Here is an 18614-nt window from a genome sequence, read left to right as displayed (position 1 = left end):
TCCTAAAAAGGAGTCCCCAGACTTGGCAAGTTTTCTGTTTATGAACACAAATTTAAGAAAACCTTTTTCTGTTTGCTAACTTACATTTTCGAATTTGGGTCCGACCTTTGGCATTAAATTTTACCTTTTATTGTTTAAACTTTACATTGTTGTCCTCTGACATTTGACCTTACTATATGACCTCTAGCCCCACCTCTAGCCGTGTCACTGTCGCTGTCACCGCCACCATCCCCCCGTCTGCACGCGAGGATCTTCTCTTCCGGCAGGAACTTCTCAGCATCTCTGGCGATGGCCGGGAGATCGGAGCACCGCTCGCCCCCCTCCCCGTCCAACCGCGTCGGCTTGAGCCTCATCCCCTCGTCTGGCCCTCCTCTGCCTCCGTCTCTCCCACCGCCCGAACTCTTCAGGTTCTTCTCGGCGCCGGGCCCGTCTTGCCCGACGGCCACCCCCGCCTGCCGCCGGCGCCGCCTCCTGCGCCGCGAGCAGCAGACGAGGGCTGCCGTGACGAGCACGAGCAGCAGCAGCGCGGCCAGCGCGGCCGAGGCTGCGAGCGCCAGCGTCAGGGTGGCGCCGGGAGGCGGGTGCGTGCCGCTGTCGGCATCGCCGCCGCCGCCGCCATGCAACACCAGAGCGAATGCCGTGTGACGAACGTCGACGAGCACCGCGGTCGAGGCCGAGAGGGACCCGCGGAGCGGTCCCCGCGCCTCCACGTGCAGCGTGAGCCAGCGTGGTGGGGGCGCAGTCTCGTCCCCGTGCAGATCACTCAGTGATGACGACGAAGATGATGAAGAGGCTGATGAGACCCGTTCGGCGGAACTGGACGGCCGTTGAGCAAGCGACACTTTCAGCAATGCGGCATCTGAAGATTTTAATTTCAGAGCCGCTGGCTGAGCGGCTGATGATGATAACGACGACGATGATGAGGATCTTAATGCTGATGATATGGCAGCTGAGGAAGACGAGGTGGACGAGGATGACGAGGAGAGCTGGGTCCGAGGCTCCACCTTGAGCATGATGTCACCAGTGTAGCGATTGACGGTGAAGTACGGCGATCGCTGGGCGAGGCGGTATCGCACCGTACTGTCGGGGCCCGCATCGCGATCGCTGGCGCTCACCCGCCCCACCGTGTCACCCGCCGCTGCGCCCCGCGGCACCGCAAAGCGGTATGGCGCTCCCTCGAAGTGCGGCGCAAACTCGTCGGCACCTTGCACCAGCACGTGCACGCACACAGGCCAGCTGCGCACCGCCACTGACCGCATTGGCGCCATGACCGCACCCGCCGCAACGGCACGCGCGGGGGTATCGGCACCAGAGACGAGACTCCCCACACCACCACTGCCACCAACCAAGGTGCCGCGTGAGATGCTAGTAGTGGTACCGTCAGCCCCCGCGGTGGTACCCGCCACCACCGGGGCTACGGTGAGGCACAAGCGGTAGCGCGGGCACTCCTCGTAGTCGAGGGGCCGGGATGTCCGAACGGTGCCCGTGTGCGGCTCCACCACAAAATTACCGGCGCCTTCACAAAATGACGACGCAAACGTCGATGACGACGGTCGCGGCAGTGGCCGCGGTGGCGCTGGTGACACCGCGTGGATATCCCGATCTCGTCCGGCCAAACCGGATCCCGTAGATTTGCCACCATTACCTCCGGCGCTGCTCGCATGAGACTCGGAGTAGAGGAAGGAAAGAATGCCAAATCGGGGAAAGTTGAGGATGCGGGTGCCGGCTGGCTCATTCTCCGACACGCTGGCGTTGAGCAGCTCCACCGAGGAGAAGAACGCCGCCAGGTCTCTCTCGTCGGCTCCATCTTTGCTGCCAGAAACCCCCACGTGCACCGGTACAAGGGCCCGGCTCGGTGTGGCCACAGCACCTAGTGCTGCCGCCGCTTCAACCACCAGCGTGACCTCCGACCCCGGCGGTCGATTGAGCCGTGGCGCGCGCAAGGTGATGGCACCGGTCCGGGGATCGACGGTGAAGAGATTGTCCCGGTTTCCGGCAACGATCTGGTAACCTATGACCGCCGCGCCTTTGTCGTTGTAGCCACCCCCGCTATAACTGTCGTCACCATAGCTGTCATCGCGCTGGAACTTGGCCAGAACTCGAGCGACCTCAGCGCCGGCAATGGCGCTGGCGGGCAGACTTACACGGTACTCGGGCACCACGAATTCCAAACTCGACACCGGCTGCTGCTTCCCCTCTTCCAACCCCATCACCGTCACCACCACGGTGGCCGTGCTGCTCAGCGGGGGGTCTCCGCGGTCCGTGGCCGACACCACGAGCTCGAAGCTCCTCTCCGGCGATGCCGCCGCCTTCTCCTCCCTCTCCCCCGACAGCACCGGCGCGTCCAGCAGCACGAGCCGCGCGGTGCCGCGGTGCGCCACAGCGCCGGTCGCCGCGTCCGCGACGTACGTCTCGCACGCGACGGGCTCCAGCCGGAAGAGGCCATCGGGGTCGCCGGCTTCCAGAGTGAAGTCCACGCGGCCGTCGCCGGGGCTCCCGTCGGCGTCCGTGGCCGTCACGGTGAGCACAGGGACGCGGGGCCCCGGCACCGCGGGCAGGGAGGCGGCGTAGGCGGCTCGCGAGAAGACGGGCGCGTGGGCGTTCACGTCGCGCGCGCACGCGAGGAGGGCGGCCGATGCTGACCGCGGAGGGGAGCCGGCGTCGCGAGCCTCAACCACGTAGTGTGAGCAGCGGGGGCCGCCCCCCACGCGGAGAGGCCGCGTCAGGAACACCGAGCCTAGGGTCGCGGGGTCACACAATGGGGAGGAAAGGGACGGCGGCAAAGTCAGGGGATGTGCCATTTGGTGCCTGGCGGGAGTCTGTGGCACGGCTTGCTGGGTGAACCCTGCCTGCGAGGGGCTTGATGACCCCATCTCCAGTTCTATCCCTGACCCTGCTAGTTGCCTGTAGCCCTACCTATCTCTAACACCTCAACTGTTAACACCAATATCAGAGTCCTCGACCGAGCCTGAGCTTCAGCACTAAATGTAGCTTCAACCACAGCAGAGCTATAAAACTAGCCCTAACTACAGCCCTTATCATCTTCATCAGCAGCCATGATGTATCCACTGCTGGGTGAAGGCCTCCCAACAAGTCTTAGTCATCGCTCACAGTCTTGCCAAGCAAAAATCAATTTAGCTCCCGCACATGAGCTGATTTCATCGCTCCATCTCTGTAGCAGACGTCCTCTCGGGTATGCTCCCTCCTTCGGTGGCCTTCCATCATTCGTCTCATGCAACGACCATCCTCTCTTCCAGAGATGTGTCCAGTCAAATCCCAGTCAATCTGATGTCTTTTACATGCGTGAGTTGTCTGATCCGCACGAGTTAACCTTCTACAAGCCTCGCTGCATCTATTACTTGTAGATAATTCAAACCTTATACCTACCCCTACCTATAACCTCTCTCTTGTTACCCCCATTTAAACATAGTACCAGTGACACCTATAACCCATAGCCCTAATTCTATCCAAGAGCTCGACTCAAAGAGGTGGATGGCCCAGATAAGAACACCAAACAAGCAATGCTGAGATCCTGGATTTAAATCCAGACAGTCACCTGTGATTAAACCTGAGTGATTAAACCGGGTTCTGAAAACAGAAAACAACAAATAAACTGAAGGCACGATAGCTCTATCCTGCTTCCAACAACCTGGCCGTCGGGGGCACATGAACGTCCCCCCCCCACCCCCCACCTGTCCGTACCATTCATTGCGTGAATCCCGAATCCTCCTCTGCTGCCGTCACCGTCTCTGCTGCCTGGTACGAGCTGGTACGAGAGCCTCCCATTGGCTCCTGCGTCACGGTCACTCGCAGCAACCGTGATGAGGCTAATGAGCGGAGGCGTGCGCTCATCCACGCTCACCTGGTAAACGTGGGAGGATGGCGGGAGGAGTGGGAGAAGGGTGAGCAGGGGGAGAAGGGTGAGCTTTGGGGAAGGGAGGGAGTTAGAAGGTGATTGCATTTTACCCAGAGTTCTTGATGAACACTTGAAGGGTCATGAATTCAAACACTTGTCACACTCAGCTCATCATCACCATCGCTATTCCGGGGTTGATTAAATGAGTCTCAATTTCCGGCGAGTCAACAATGGTTGTCCTGTGCAGTAGCCAGCCCCTACCATGGGAATATGGAATTTCCACCACTGGTTCAGAGCCACCAAGAGAGGCAAGTGGCACCCTATTGCTTCCCTGCTTTGAGAAATGTTGTTTCATTGCAGAGGCTGCTCACTGTTGGGTCAGGTTCGTTGGGTGGAACAAGCAATCCATTGTGAGCTGCTGTGAGGTTCAATATCCCACCGTGACGTGGGGTGGGGGCCATAAGATGGCGGCACAGATGTGTTGGTGAACCTGTCTGTGCAGACATTTGGATGCCTGAGGGAACATTTTCAGACGAGACTCCCTTTGTGGTCAACCTCCGCCTTCTTGGAAGCCCACTGAGATCTGATGTATACACCTGCCCCCCCCCCCCCCCCGCCAACTTTGTCCCTCTCCCCCTCTCCTCTCCACGGTCATGCCCGCTCATGCCCACTCACCTCGTAGAGCGGCCGCAGGAAGCTGGGCGCGTTGTCGTTGTCGTCGGCGACCGTGATGAGGATCGTGGCATCGGAGCGGTGGGCACCGTCAGACACGCGCACGCGCAGCGCCAGCTCGCGCCGCTGCTCGAAGTCAAGGGGGCGCGCGAGCGTCATGCGCCCGCCCAGGCGCTCCACCGTGAGCAGGGAGGCAGCCACGGCGGTGGCGTCGTTGACATCGTCCGTTTCGTCGTTGACGGAAGAGGAGGAGGAGACGCTCGTGCGCTCCACGACGGAGAACTCGAGGCGAGGGTAAAGGTCGGGGTCCGATGCCAAGATGTGACCGATCTCAGTGCCGACTGGAACACCTGCGACCGAGGCGGATTGGAAGGCAGGTTGAGGGTGAGGCTCAGGGTGGCGTAGTTATCGAGAGTGCAGTCGGTGCCACTGCGCTGGGACGCGAGCACGCGCGCACGTGTGGCGTGTGTGTGTGAGCGTGCACGCCGTACTCTCAGACACGACGAGGTGCTGGCTGGCGGCGACGACGGGGGCGTTGTCATTGACGTCCTCCACAGTGACACGCACCAGGGTGGAGCCGGTGAGGCGCGGCCTCCCACGGTCCACGGCCCACACCTCCAGCCTACACTCAGACCGTCATCACGAGTCATGATTCATCCACTGCGGGATCAAGGGCTCCCCAAGCCATCGCCATCCCTCACCATCCCGCATTGCAAGAATCCATCTAGTTCCTCCACACGAGCTGATTTAATTGTTCCATTGCGGCAATTGACGTCCCCTTCTGCTGCCACTTCGTCATTAGTCTCCCCCACTGGCTATTGTCCCTTCTAGTGACGTGCCGTGCCCAAGCCCACTTATTTTTCTCAACAATCAATGTGATGCCTCAAACTTACGTACATTTTGCTCTTCCTGTCTCTCAGGGTAATGCAAAGCATGCACCTCTCATTGCTTCATTAGGCACTCTTCAACTTTTGTTGCATTTAATTCACCAGTGTCCACTCATTGCCCCTGTCGCCCCATCACCCCTCACTCACTGGTGGACGGGCGAGGCCTCGCGATCGAGGGAGGCAGTTGTGGTGATGATCCCGGTGAGGGAGTCGAGCCGGAAGCCAGAGCTCAGAGACCCTGGGGCGAGCGCGAACTCCAGCTGCCCCCCCGCACCTCCGTCCACATCCCACGCCACCAGCTGCACGCGCACGTGGGTACACACGGACATACGCATATGGGTACACACGTACGTACACACGGGCATATAAATTCAGACAAAAGGGTTCACATATGCACACATACTTACACATGTGTACATGGTTACCGTACAAGTTGGTACAAGGGTTCCTGGATACACACATGTGCACATGGGTACATACATGCGTACACACGGATGCACATGCTACACTTTGGTATACAGCAAACATGTAAGTACTCACATGTACACACATGTACTCGGGGTACACATGGACACACGTGTGTGCGGGAAACACACACATACACATGGGTATACACCAAAACACAGGGACACATGATTCACATGGGTATACATGGTGACACAAATGTACACTTGTTCACACATACAAAGACAAAGATCCCCCCTATAGCCTTACCAGACTGTTGGGGCAAGTGCTGTTAGCGAGCACCTATGAAGGTCGGAATGGCACACGAGGGGGTGGGTGGCCAACATCATGCCCGGCCGCCTTTGTCGCCCTAGTGGTGATGTTTACACATCGTACCAGGTACTCATTTGAGGCTCAGTCGACCTAGAGGAGGCCCAGGACCGGTTCAAATAATCGTCACTGGTGTTGGCCGTGAGCGGGAATCGAACCCGGGTCGCCAGATTCGTAGAGTAGCGTGTTAACTGCTACACTACAATGCCTTACATACACATGCATATACACAGGTACACTCGTGTACACATGGGTACGTGGAGGTGGGAGGAAGAGACGGAGTGAGCAGTGGGGGTGGGGGGTGGGCGTAGCTCAGGGCTCACCTGCGTCACGACGGTCCCCGCAGGCTCATTCTCCCGCACCGTCGCCGCCAGGCGTTGCCACGGGAAGCGTGGAGCGTTGTCGTTGACGTCGCGCAGCGTCACCGTCACTGCGGCAATAGCGACAGTGGCCATCTTGTCGCCCTCCTTGCCCTGCGGAAGTTCGTCAATTAGTTCATCCGTTCGTTCGATCACGTGTTCATTTACATTTATTAATTCAGGATTTGTGCATTCATAGCATTTGGAAGTTTGAGCAATGGGGTTTATGTCGATAGCAATGTATTAAAATAGCGAAACAGAATCCACTTGGAACCCTACATTAATGGAGGAGTTTCTGACCGTTTGACGGGGCCAAACTAACTCCAAAACGGATTTTCTTATGTCAGTGATGATGCCACTTCGTTAAGTTTCCCAACCGCACAACGTTTTCACGGTAACGTGCCGTCTTTCTGCCGTGGCCGTTCCCGCACGATCGCTGCCATGTGCACAGTCGTGCAATCCCCACTAGCTCTCGTCACCTTGCCAATATGCGCGTCACTGCGCACTTTCTGCCATTTGCTCAGTACCTCTGCAGCTTTGCAACTCGCAGATGGCAATGAGGTGGTGATCACTGAGCTGTTAGTTGTCTCCATTGAATGTTTTTTGCCCATTCTCCTCCCCTCAATATCTTCCACTCTTCGTGATCTCTTTCCACACCCATCTCATGCACTCCTCCAACCCTTCTAATCTCTTCCTCCCCCACCACCTTCCCGTCTCATTTTCCACCTACCTCACTTTCTCCTACTTCAATTGGCCTCGATTCCATTGTTAATTTTTCCCATCTGTCATCAGCTCGATTTCAGTATTTTCTTTGTCAATTCGTAAATTACAACTGTCCTCCTAGTTTCCATTTTCAAATCTTCATCTCTCTCCAGGGCGGGCCACGCTCTCTCAGAAGACAAACATGCACTCTGCAGTGGAGGATTTGTTTGTTTTGGCCTTCTGCTCACGCTTGCATCTACATTTTATTCCTGAGTTTTAAGAATACAAACACATTTCAATAAGTCGATGGTGTCATGACGACGATGAAGTTCATTATAGCGGCGATGATGATGACAATAATGACCTCTGTAGCTGCGGCTGCATCACTGGCGATGCCCGCAGTGGTGGCGTTGGGGAGGACGACGCGGGCGGTGACAATGACGACTCGACGAGGGATTGACTCGAAGTCGAGGGCCGCGGGGTCCCGCACGGTCAGGCGTCCTGCGGGGAAGCCGGGCCGGAGGAGATGGGGAGGAGGTCATCCCAAGGAAGGTGGCTGCACCGCCGAGGGGGAGCCAGGTGGCTGGGAGTGCGTGCGAGGGGGGTGAGTGTGGGGGCTGGTGTATGAGGCAGCAGGTGTGTGTGTGCACGTGTTCAGTGTTCATGTGAGAGTGTGTGTGTGTGCACGTGTTCGTGTGAGAGTGTGTGTGTGTTTCCGGGCATGCTGGCCACCTCGTGTGGCATGCCCGCTTTCATAGGTGTTCGCGAACAGCACAAGCACCAACTCATGACCAACACCAGTGACCTAGGGAGGCCATTCCTCTGCCTCCCTAGGTCGACTCAGCCTTAATTGAGAACCTGGGGTGATTGTGTAAATATCGCCAATAAGAAGACAAAGGTGGCTGGGTGCGGTGTTGGCTACCCCCCCCCCCCTCGTATACCGCAATGGCCTGGATTTGTGCTCGCTAACAGCGCTTGGCCCAACAGTCTGTTACAGACTATATGGGATGGGGGGGTGGGGTCTTTTATGCGTGCAGGGGGATGCTGCACCGGTGTTGGCGTTGAGGGAGAAGGCGCCATCGTCGTTGCCGTAGAGGATGGAGAACGTGAGCAAGCGCGTGATCGCGTCCGACCACGCGGCCTCCACCACGCACACCAGCGTGTCTGCGCACGGGTACGCGCACACATTCACACGCGTAAATACACAGCCACCATTCACCACAGCGCTTGTGCCAGGCTAGGTGCACTTTAAGGCTATTACGTGAAGATATGCACAGACACACACATACAAATACACACACATTACACGCGGCCACACACACGGTTGCACGCACAACAACAACATTCACCACGAAGTGGCAGGAACATTACCACGGTGCTTGTGCCAGGCCAGATGCACTCCGTGGCCACGTGAAGTGTCGAAGACCCCGCTGGCAGGAGGTCACGGGACAGACCCAGGTGTCATGGTTTGACTGACTAAGACGACTGACAGATGCGCCACCAGTGTAACGAGTTGCACGCACGCGCACACAAACGCACACCGGCACTCACCTCTGGGCGAGTGCTCGGGCAGCGTGGCCTCGTACGCCGTGGGGACGAACGAGAGCAGGGGGGGCCCCGGGGGAGCGCGCCTCCCAGCGGGGGGGCCTTGGCCCACGCGCACGGACACGACGGTGCGCGCGGCGCGAGGCGGCGAGCCGTGGTCCCACGCGGCCACCGCCAGATCCGCTCCGACGAAACCCTGGAGGGGGCGGCGCACAAGCAGCTCTCCTGTACACACACACACACGCATAAGCATGCATACACACACAGGATGGCACACACACAGATACATGCGCACGCATGCAAAGTAACGCATATACTCGAACGGCTATGCAAGCATGCAGGATTGGGTGTCTATAATAATAATGCAATTTATAACGCACGCAAATTTGCGGACGTAACGGCCGCAACTCAGTCCGCTCACCTACTTTGTGTGAACGTCCATGTCTGTGTGTGTCTGTGTTGAGTCAGCCTTAAATGAACACCTGGTGGTGTAAACATCGCCACTGGGGAGACCAAGGCGGCCAGGCCTTAGTGCCGGCCGCCCACCTCCTAGTTTTCCGCGCCGGCCTTGCTAACAGCACTTGCCCCAAGATTCTGTTAAGGCTACACGGAGGATGTTTCTTTGTTAAATCTTGACTTAAAGCTTTCGTGACTGCAGGAATTCATATTCTTTGGGTCTTTCGGTAAAGGTAGGTTAAAAGAAGATGTTTCTTTGTCTTTGTATGCCTATGTGTGTGTGTGAGCACCCCCCCCCCCCCCCCCGCCCACGCTGTGCCACCTGTGTTGGCGTCGATGCGGAAAAATTTGTGGGGGTCCCCGGCTTCCAGGCGGTATGCCAGCGCTCCGCCGGCGCCGCCGTCCTCGTCCCGTGCCACCACCGTGGCCACCAGGGCGTTGACGGCCGCGCGGCCGGCGGGCAGGGTGGGCGCCAGTGGCCCGTGCCGGAACTCCGGGGCGCGGCCGCTCCCCGGCACTAGCGCCACAAGGGCGGAGACGCGGGAGGATTGGGGGGGGCGCCCCCCATCCACCGCCTCCACCCACAGCCGGTAGTGAGGCTCAGGGACGTCAGTGGAAGAGACGGAACCGTCTGGCGCTGGGGAGGGAGAGGCACAGCGACGGGGCTGTTGTAGGCATCGTTGGCAAGATCGACTCTGGCGTCAAGGATGGCGACATTGTTCACGATACTATCCTCATCGTCAACAATGACCACCACCATCATTATTACAACCACCAACACAAAAACTATCAATAACAACACGAACACTATCACCACCGCCACCATCAACACCAGCAACGGACTCGTCAACCATCACCACTACCAAAACCACCACTACTGGATCCACTGTGCCATTACCACTACAAGAACTACCATCACCTATCCTGACCACACTTCACCATCGCCACCATCGTTTTTACCTCCGCCATCACTGCCACTCCTCTCCGGCGGTGCGCGGAGCCGCGGCACGGCCACGGACACGATTCCCGACTCGGGGTCGATAGCGAAGGGGGGCACGGTGACCCCGGCGACGCCCCTCGTGCCTCCCACGAGTCGGTACCGGACCCGGCCTCGTATCCCCGAGTCTGCGTCGGCGGCCGAGACCCACAGCACCGGCGAGCCGGCGACGAGGCCCTCAGGCACAATGGCGCGGTACTCGGGTCCCTTAGTCCGCTGCCGCTCCACTGACTCCGGTCCCGGTGACCCCGGTGCAGAGGGGACGGTGTCGCCAAACACGAACACTGGCGAGTTGTCGTTGACATCGAGGACGGAAACGAACACGATGCTTGTGGAGCGCAGTCCAGCACAGCCGTCATTCGGGAGGCGGCTGCTGCTGCTGCTGGCGCCGCCGCTGGCAAGAAATTGGGGTGGTGGCCCGGGGCCGCAGTCGACGGCCTCCACCACGAGGCGGTAGCGTGGCTTGGTCTCGCGGTCGAGGGGAGCGGCCGTGGTGAGCGACCCCGTGACAGGGTCGATGTGGAAGTGCGAGGACCCGGATCCGTCTAAGGTCAGGATGAGGGCAAGAAGAAGAGAGAGGATATAGGGATGGGGGGTGGTGAGGCATGGAGATATTGAGACACCGGTGCACGAATGCACTGAGATGCTGAGACATGGACATGAGACGGTGAGACACACAGAGACACAGGGATAGTAGGACACACAAAAACACATTGACACACAGAGACACAGTCACACACACGCGCGCTGACACCGATCTGTGCCGTACCCGCTAGATGGTACCGCACCATCCCGTTCTCTCCGGCATCTGCATCGGTCGCTACCATCGTGATCACAGGTGTTCCCATGGGGCTGTCTTCGCTCACGCGCGCCCGCCACCCTGCCTCATCACCACCAACATCATCCTCCTCTTCTTCATCATGCTCAGCAGCTGCATCATCGCCGTCGACATCGTCAAGGTGGCGCTGGCCGTGAGCCTGCGCGACGAGGTGGGGCGGCGCGGCAAAGAGCGGCGCGTTGTCGTTACGGTCGAGGACACGGACGACGACGGAGGCGAGGGACCAGCACGGGGGCGTCCCTCGGTCGCTGGCGCGGACTGCGGTGGGAAAGAGGAGGGGTGGCGGGGGGCATGGGTCAGGAAAACCGGGTCAGTAAACTAGGGTCAATATATCGGGGTCGGATCGCAGGGATCATAGTGTAATAAAGGTCGTGGAAGCGACTTCTGGAATCCGGTCTTTATTTGTCTTTCGTTCACAACACTCCTATCTTACTCCTTCACGCTGCTGACAGACAGCGTGAGAGGGAGAGAGAGAGACACGCGCGGCCACGTGGCAGCCTGGACCCCGCTCCAGCGTGGCCTCACCCTCCGTTCGTTACAGATCTAACTACGTGTTGTCCGTCTCCAACCCTTTTAATACCCGGGTCACGTGGTACCTTTCCACCGATCCTGGTTAACCTCTATGGAATCTTCTAGACTCCATCGTACGTTCCCAGGACCGCGCCCCTGACTCGTCCCCCCATTGGCTGTGGCTAAAGCCAGCAGATCAAATCCTCTACTTACAGATGTCACCATCCCATTACATCAGGGACACGCCCCTAGACTTCCCCCCATTGGCTATGGGCCAGGACCGGTAGAGCCAATCATCGTAACGAGGTGTGATCCATCAGCAACCCGGATATATCCTAACATTACAATAGTAAGGAATTGTACAATATTATTCTGGGCCTCCCGAAGGCCAAGTGAGCCTTAAATGAGTACTTGGTACAGTGGGGAGACCAGGAGTGGCTTGAACCACGCCACCCCCTTGCAAGCCATGCCAGCCTTAACAGGTGCTCATTAACAGCACTTGCCCCGACAGTCTATGTAGCCTACAAGGAATGTCTTTGTCATTTTGTATATGCACATATGTGTGGTCAAAATGTAAATGTGGAAACTTCGTCGTATGGGCATCGGAGCCGATTTGAAAAGTGCCGGTATGGCAAACTGTCGCATGCAGAGTATGGTGGTTAAATGGGTGAGTGAGTGGGTTGGTGAGTGTGCTGTTGTGATCTGCAATGTGGTAGCTCAACACAGTGTATATGAGAACAGTCAGTCTGGTAGACCGAGTCCTCAACATTTGTGGAGGAATCAATGAGTGAAGTTAACGGAAACGGCCACCATGGTAGTAGCGATAGAAGAGCGATAAGCAGGTGACTGACTAACGTAGCGATTGACTGGAGTGAAGCAGTGAGTGCTGGATCACCAATGAACCCGACTACATTGAATTCTATCAAGCACAATCTATGTGTGTATATGTAGATGTTTGTGTGTATGTGGACGCATCTGAGTGTACACGTGTGTACGTAGGTAAACTCAGCCGCGAATGAATACCTGGTGTGTAAACATTGCCACTGGGGAGACAAAGGCGGCTGGGTGTGGTGCCAGCCACCCACTCGCTTGTGTGCTGTGCCATCCTTCATAGGTGCTTGCTAACAGTGCTTGAGATCTTTGGCTTTGTACGAGCGTGTGAGTGTGTGTGGATGAATTGTGCACTGCACTACGAACCCGGTGAATTGAGTTAGATACCTGTTCATGGCCAACATCGGTGATGAATATCTTAAACCGGTCCTGGGCCTCCCCTAGGCCGACTCCGCCTCAAAGGAGTACCTGGTGCGCTGTCTAAACATCTTCTCTGGGGAGACAAAGGCGGTCGGGCGTGGTGCTGGCCACCCATCTCCTCGTGTGCCGTGCTGGTGCTCACTTGCAGCACTTGCCCCAACAGTCTGTTAAGAGGCTATATGGGGGATCTTTGTCTCTGTGTACTCGCGTGTTGTGAGGGAAGCCGTGTGAATGGCAGGAAGGCCGCGACGAGGTCACGGCGGCTGTTTGTGTCGGCACGGGAAGAGCGGCGAGAATGTGAATGTGCGTGTTGACAGCACTCGTGCACACACATGCACGCACGTACACACATATATACAGGCACCCACCACAACAACAACAGCAGCCACTGCCATTCTCCACTCTGGGATGCTGACATAATCAGTGCTTGTACCAGGCTAGATGTACTTTGAGACAAAGTGGTCTCAAAGTGCAAAGGACGTACACATCACGCGTATATAAAACAAAGAGAGCCTTTAGCAGACTTCAGGGGCAAGTGCCGATAGCGAGCACCTATGAAGGCCGGGACGGCACATGAGGGAGTGGTTGTGGCCAACGACACGCCCGGCCGCATTGGTCTCGACAAAACAGTGAAACCTCATAAAGCTGGACTCAAATGAGCTGGAATTCAGGGAAATCCGGGAAAATTGCATAAATAAATAAACCAACAGGCTCGCACTAAATCTCTAACCAGAATGATAAAATTAAGCTGCACGTGGTAGGACATTATATATGTGCTTATCAAGCCTAAGTATTAAGACACTATCCCTCACCGATGTAACTGACAAGCATATGTGTACTAGTAGTTCTAAAACAAAGAACTTATCTGTTGTATTAAATTCGGAAAACCCATTCTCTTTAACTTCACGTCCATCCACGTGCTTTGCTGGGGGGGCTCTCATTTGCGCTCTCAGTTTTATATTGACTTCACATTTCATTGATAATATCAGCGTGCACCTGTAACTGTGTACTCATGCGTGTGTGTCCATGGTGTGTACCAGTGCATGCGTACTCGTGAGCGTGTTCCAGTGTGTGCGTTACCATGCTTGTGCACACCATGACCGTGTACCCGTGCGTGCGTACCCATGGTACTGCAATGGTGCTTGCGTACCCGTGAGCGTGTACTCGTGCTGGCTCTCGCGGTCGAGTGGTCTCCGTGTGGACACGAGTCCTGTGCGCTCGTTGACGCTGAAGTCCACCAGTCCGCCGAGCAACGTGTACACCACCTCTCCCCCGGCACCTACCGCACACATGCACGTGCGGGCACACACACACACACGCGCGTGTAGTTGTGGTCAGGAATCAAACTCGGGTTGTTTGGTTCTGAGCACTAACCACTGCACTATCAATCCCCCGAGGTACACACAGCAGAAATGCAATAATGTACGATCAAATTATACGATCAAATAACCCACAAATCTTTTGTAATTTGTAGATTATTGGCAGTTCACGACAGCTCCTGTAATCCATGGCTGATCCTGTAATCCATAACTGCACCACGATGGCGTGACATTTTTTTCACAGCTTAAGTTTTAACCTCTGCGGTGTGCCAGGTGTTTCAGGATATGGTTCCCCCAAATCTACGTGGATAGCTGTGTGTGTGTGTGTGTTTCACCATCATCAGCCACGATTAACCCAATGCTGAACGAAGGCCTCACCCGAGCCTTCACCATCTAATAATCCACATATATATGTAGATAGTTGGCTATATGGCTATATGTGTACGTATATAAAGACAAAGATCTCCTGTATAACCTTTAATAGACTGTTGGGGCACGTGCCGTAAGATCTCATGGCGCGCTTTTGAGGGGGTGGTGTTGCCAACAAAACGCCAGACCGCCTTTTGTCTCTCCAGTGCTGATATTTACATCGACCTAGGGGAGGCCCACAACCGGCTGAAAAATGTACCACCAGTATTGGTCGTGAGTGAGGATATAATTAGGGGTCGCTGGGCTTGTAGCGCAGCGCGCTAACCACTGCACTGACACTCCCCACAATTGCACGTGTACATACACATAAACACTACCTTCATCGCCGTCCACCGCCGTCACGTGCACACACGCGGTCCCAGCGGGCGCATTCTCCTCCACGGCGCACTCGTATGTCACCGTCGCTCCATCACCATCGCCAACATCGCCATCATCCACAGAGCGATGGGACCCTCGTGACTCTCCGAGGGCCCGCTAGTGAACACGACAAATCGACCGGTCATGCGATTACCACCACAATCGGACGATTAAAGGAGTCGGTATCTTGTATATGTGTACCTTGACAGTGTCCCCCCACCCCTGGATGCCTGGCACAATTTTTTTACTTTGTTTCTGATAATAAAATAATACTTTATTGTTATGGCAGGGTGTTCGTAATAGCGTTCTCGTGATGTCATTGGAATGACAATGCATTCAACTCAAAGGAGGTTCTTGACAGGCACATCGCTGCACAGCTCGTGTAACTTTTTTCTTGCAATAAAGCTTTGTCCGGATAAAAGTAATGTCACAATGAAGTCACCAGAGTGCCATAATCGCACGATTGACCGTACACTGTGAAAAAAAATGGATTTTTCTCAAACAGCTTGGGACACACAACCTGGATACTCGACATGTAGCAACATATTTTTCTTAAAAGATAAATTAGAACTCAGGGATTGTGATCGATTGAGCCAGGGATCGGACATGTACCTCCTGCTGGGGCAGAAACCGCGGGGCCTGGTCGTTCACGTCCATCACCGTGACAGTGAGGGTCGTGCTCGTCTCCAGCCTCCTCTGACTGTCACCCCGGGAACTGTCGCCCCGGGAACTATCGCCGCGAGAACTGCCATCGCCGTGGAGACCATCCCCAAAGTCGGAAATGGTCAGACGGAGGAGGTAGGAGGCGTGGGTCTCACGGTCCGGGGTGCGAGCCAGACTCAGGACACCTGCAACCCGGACGAGCCCCCGAAAGTGAGACGTGGATTCGAGGCACTATCCGCACGTCATTGTAATTGTTGATGCTATATCATCATTAATGTCATCATCGTCACCTTCATCAAATAAGTGATCATCACCACCACTTTAAATGTTGATTTCACTGATGTCACATTACTGTCAACGTCGTCACCTGTCACCACCATCATCATTATCATCATCATGGTTAATGCATCCATCACTGCCATCATCAATGTCGTCATTACTCATGATATGTTTCTGCTTCATCAATGTAAAAATCAACAGTTCATGGTACGTGTTAAAACTAATAGGAGCTGTGATGATGCTGATGTTGACGGAGACCATTGTGGGGTTAATGGTCAGCAGTTTTATTATAGCGCTGATGTTAGATGCTGTGGTGGTGATGTTGTTGTTGAGAGTGGCCATCTTCGTTGCTGGTACTGCAGCGTCGTGGTGGAGACTTGCCGGTTTCTGGGTGCAGGAAGAAAGTTCCGTCCTCGTTGCCCCCGGCAATGGAAAACTGGAGACGGCCGCCCATGCCTCCATCGGGGTCACGACCTCTGAGTGTGACGAGGTCACGACCCGGCCGCTCTCCCTCCCACACGATCACGTGACTGCACACAGCAAAGACGAGCCTTTTCACGACACCACCCAAACCAAACACTTCACATGGGGAGAGGACATTTCTGCTTTGATTATGTTGAACTCCATGACCCAAGTTACATATCTAGCCACGACTAACGTCAGTGGCGAGTGATATCTCAGCTGTTGATGACCCACACCTTCATCAACCCGCTACTGAATGCTGTGGTGAAGTATGGTCAAGAAATTCCCATCTAGAAGTGGATTAGCAAAGGGCTTTAAAAATTATCACTGTCAAGTTTAAAAAATATCACGTCTCATCACTCAGCAATGAGTCCATCTCATCTCAGTTGATGACTGTAGCTCAAGTTAACACAACCTCATCAACTACTCCAACAACACAAAACATTGCCTATTCATGTTAAAATTGCTCCGAAATTTTTGACAAATGCATGGCCATTTTTTGACAAATATTTTGCCACTTAATGCTGCAAATCCTGGGCTTGGAAAAAGGGGTTGATAAAGGGGGCCGAACAACTAAGTTTCACCACCTTTTGAAATAAGACAGCAGCATGTGATTGAATAACATTGGATTCTCTACATCACGGCAGCAATTGCTGGTGATAAGAATACTCAGTAACGGATCCATGGGTGCCGACCATTCACGTAAGATAAATGATCACCTACACCTGGAAGAAGTCTGATGGCAACCTCACCTGGGCGGCTCCTGAGGAGGTGGCCACACGAAGATGGGTGCGACATCGTTGACGTCTCCGACGTACACGTTGGCCACGGCGACCGGCGTCCCCATGGCCTCAACGCCCCCGTCCGGGACGACAGTGACGACCAACAGGTACCGCTCGGCCACCTCGCGGTCCAGTGGAGCCGCCGTGCGCACCACACCCGTGGTGGCGTCCACTGTGAACGGGCCCGTGCCAGCACCCCCACCGCCAGAACTCCCACTGCCACCGGCTGGTGTCCAAACTGGGCCGGAGCTACGCCGTTGCCTGACGGGTCGGATGGCGGTTACACGGCCTCTGATGGTCACATTCTGCAAGATTCCCAGCCCCATCTCCTCTTTGCTTCGCTGTTCCGTTTCGTTACGGACAAACGTTTGTATTTCAGAGCCAGACAAACCCCGGCGCTGCCGCCGGTATCCGAGGTCGGTAAGAGAGGCGGCCGCTGGGGCCTGATAGGCGAGGCTGTAGCGTAGGCCACGGCTGAGTGGGGGTCCAGCAATTAGAACGGGCGTCCCTGGAGCGGCGTCTTCCCAAACCCAGCCCACCGGGCCGGTGCTTCGGAAGCGAGGGGGTAGGGATGGAGGCGATGATGACGATGGTGAACGGCGCTCACCAGCGCTGGGACTGACGGTGAGGAGCACAAGGACTCGTCGCACCACTGCAGCACCCACGTGCACATACAGAGTGGCACACGTCATGATGTCCCACGGGTCAGGCAGCATCGCCAGTGTCGGTAAAGTGAGTCGTTCGGCGGTGGAGGAGGAATTGGTCATGTGATCAGACAACAGACAAAGAAAGACAAATTAAAATCTTCGACATATATAAAAGTAAAAAATTGTTTGTGGGTTTATGTGTGTTCCCCAGCTTGCGAAAGATTTGTCTCTCCAACGGTGGGGTTTACGTAAAATAAAAATAGCAAGGTACCATGCCGTAAGCCCCGCCGTGAACAAGCACTATTCTTTTTCACATCCGTCAACTTTAAATTAGTTTAATTAGCGATTTAGTGCGATTTTTGTGTGCTTTCTCTTTATTTATTTATGACGCATGCACGACCATACCAACTCACGCGCCTTTGGTAGGGGGGACGGCCCATGCCAAGTCGCACGCCTTCGGTGGGAGTGAGGGGGACATTTTCTTTCTGTTAAAAATGCTATAAAAATACACTAAACGCTGAGGTAAATTTTTCACTGTGTGATGTCCCCCCCACCCCGATGCGTGCAGTTACTACCATACAGTCGGTAGATGCTACCACTATAGGCCGTAGATATTACTGCAGAGCGGCCGGGGAGATCGTGGCTGGGGGGGGGGGGTCCGGGGTAGCAGCCCAGCCCCAGCCTGCCAAGGTGCCACCTCGGCCGGCTGGACAATCTAGGCGAGGCCGGAGGCTCTGCACGGGACTAGGCCTCACCAAGCAACTCTGTCAGGTGAGTACTTTGTGCTATAGAGTCGATAAATACTGCTATAGAGTCAACATGTACTACT

General features: G+C 55.6%; 1 protein-coding gene across 4 annotated transcripts in view; it reads right to left on the bottom strand.

The window, feature by feature from the left end:
- The window catches only part of LOC133347636 (protocadherin-16-like), a 62427-nt gene that overhangs the window by 9360 nt on the left and 34453 nt on the right, over positions 1-18614 (bottom strand). For all 4 annotated transcript variants that reach the window (XM_061560081.1, XM_061560082.1, XM_061560083.1 and 1 more), the window contains exons 17-33: positions 17109-17790; positions 16276-16424; positions 15565-15800; positions 14913-15069; positions 13998-14126; positions 11018-11344; positions 10212-10793; positions 9574-9888; positions 8802-9020; positions 8301-8414; positions 7615-7751; positions 6513-6662; positions 5563-5714; positions 5020-5150; positions 4532-4878; positions 3703-3862; positions 194-2737 (exon numbers count right to left, since the gene is read on the bottom strand). In XM_061560081.1, coding sequence (XP_061416065.1) covers positions 194-2737; positions 3703-3862; positions 4532-4878; positions 5020-5150; positions 5563-5714; positions 6513-6662; positions 7615-7751; positions 8301-8414; positions 8802-9020; positions 9574-9888; positions 10212-10793; positions 11018-11344; positions 13998-14126; positions 14913-15069; positions 15565-15800; positions 16276-16424; positions 17109-17790 — 6531 coding nt within the window. The remainder of the gene's footprint in view (positions 1-193; positions 2738-3702; positions 3863-4531; positions 4879-5019; positions 5151-5562; positions 5715-6512; positions 6663-7614; positions 7752-8300; positions 8415-8801; positions 9021-9573; positions 9889-10211; positions 10794-11017; positions 11345-13997; positions 14127-14912; positions 15070-15564; positions 15801-16275; positions 16425-17108; positions 17791-18614) is intronic.

Source organism: Lethenteron reissneri, chromosome 26, assembly GCF_015708825.2.
Source record: "Lethenteron reissneri isolate LAM-NWPU_2019-01 chromosome 26, ASM1570882v1, whole genome shotgun sequence".
Classification (NCBI taxonomy): Eukaryota; Metazoa; Chordata; class Hyperoartia; order Petromyzontiformes; family Petromyzontidae; genus Lethenteron; species Lethenteron reissneri.
The sequence above is the reverse complement of the archived record's forward strand: the minus strand, read 5'-3'. Positions and strand labels throughout refer to the sequence as shown.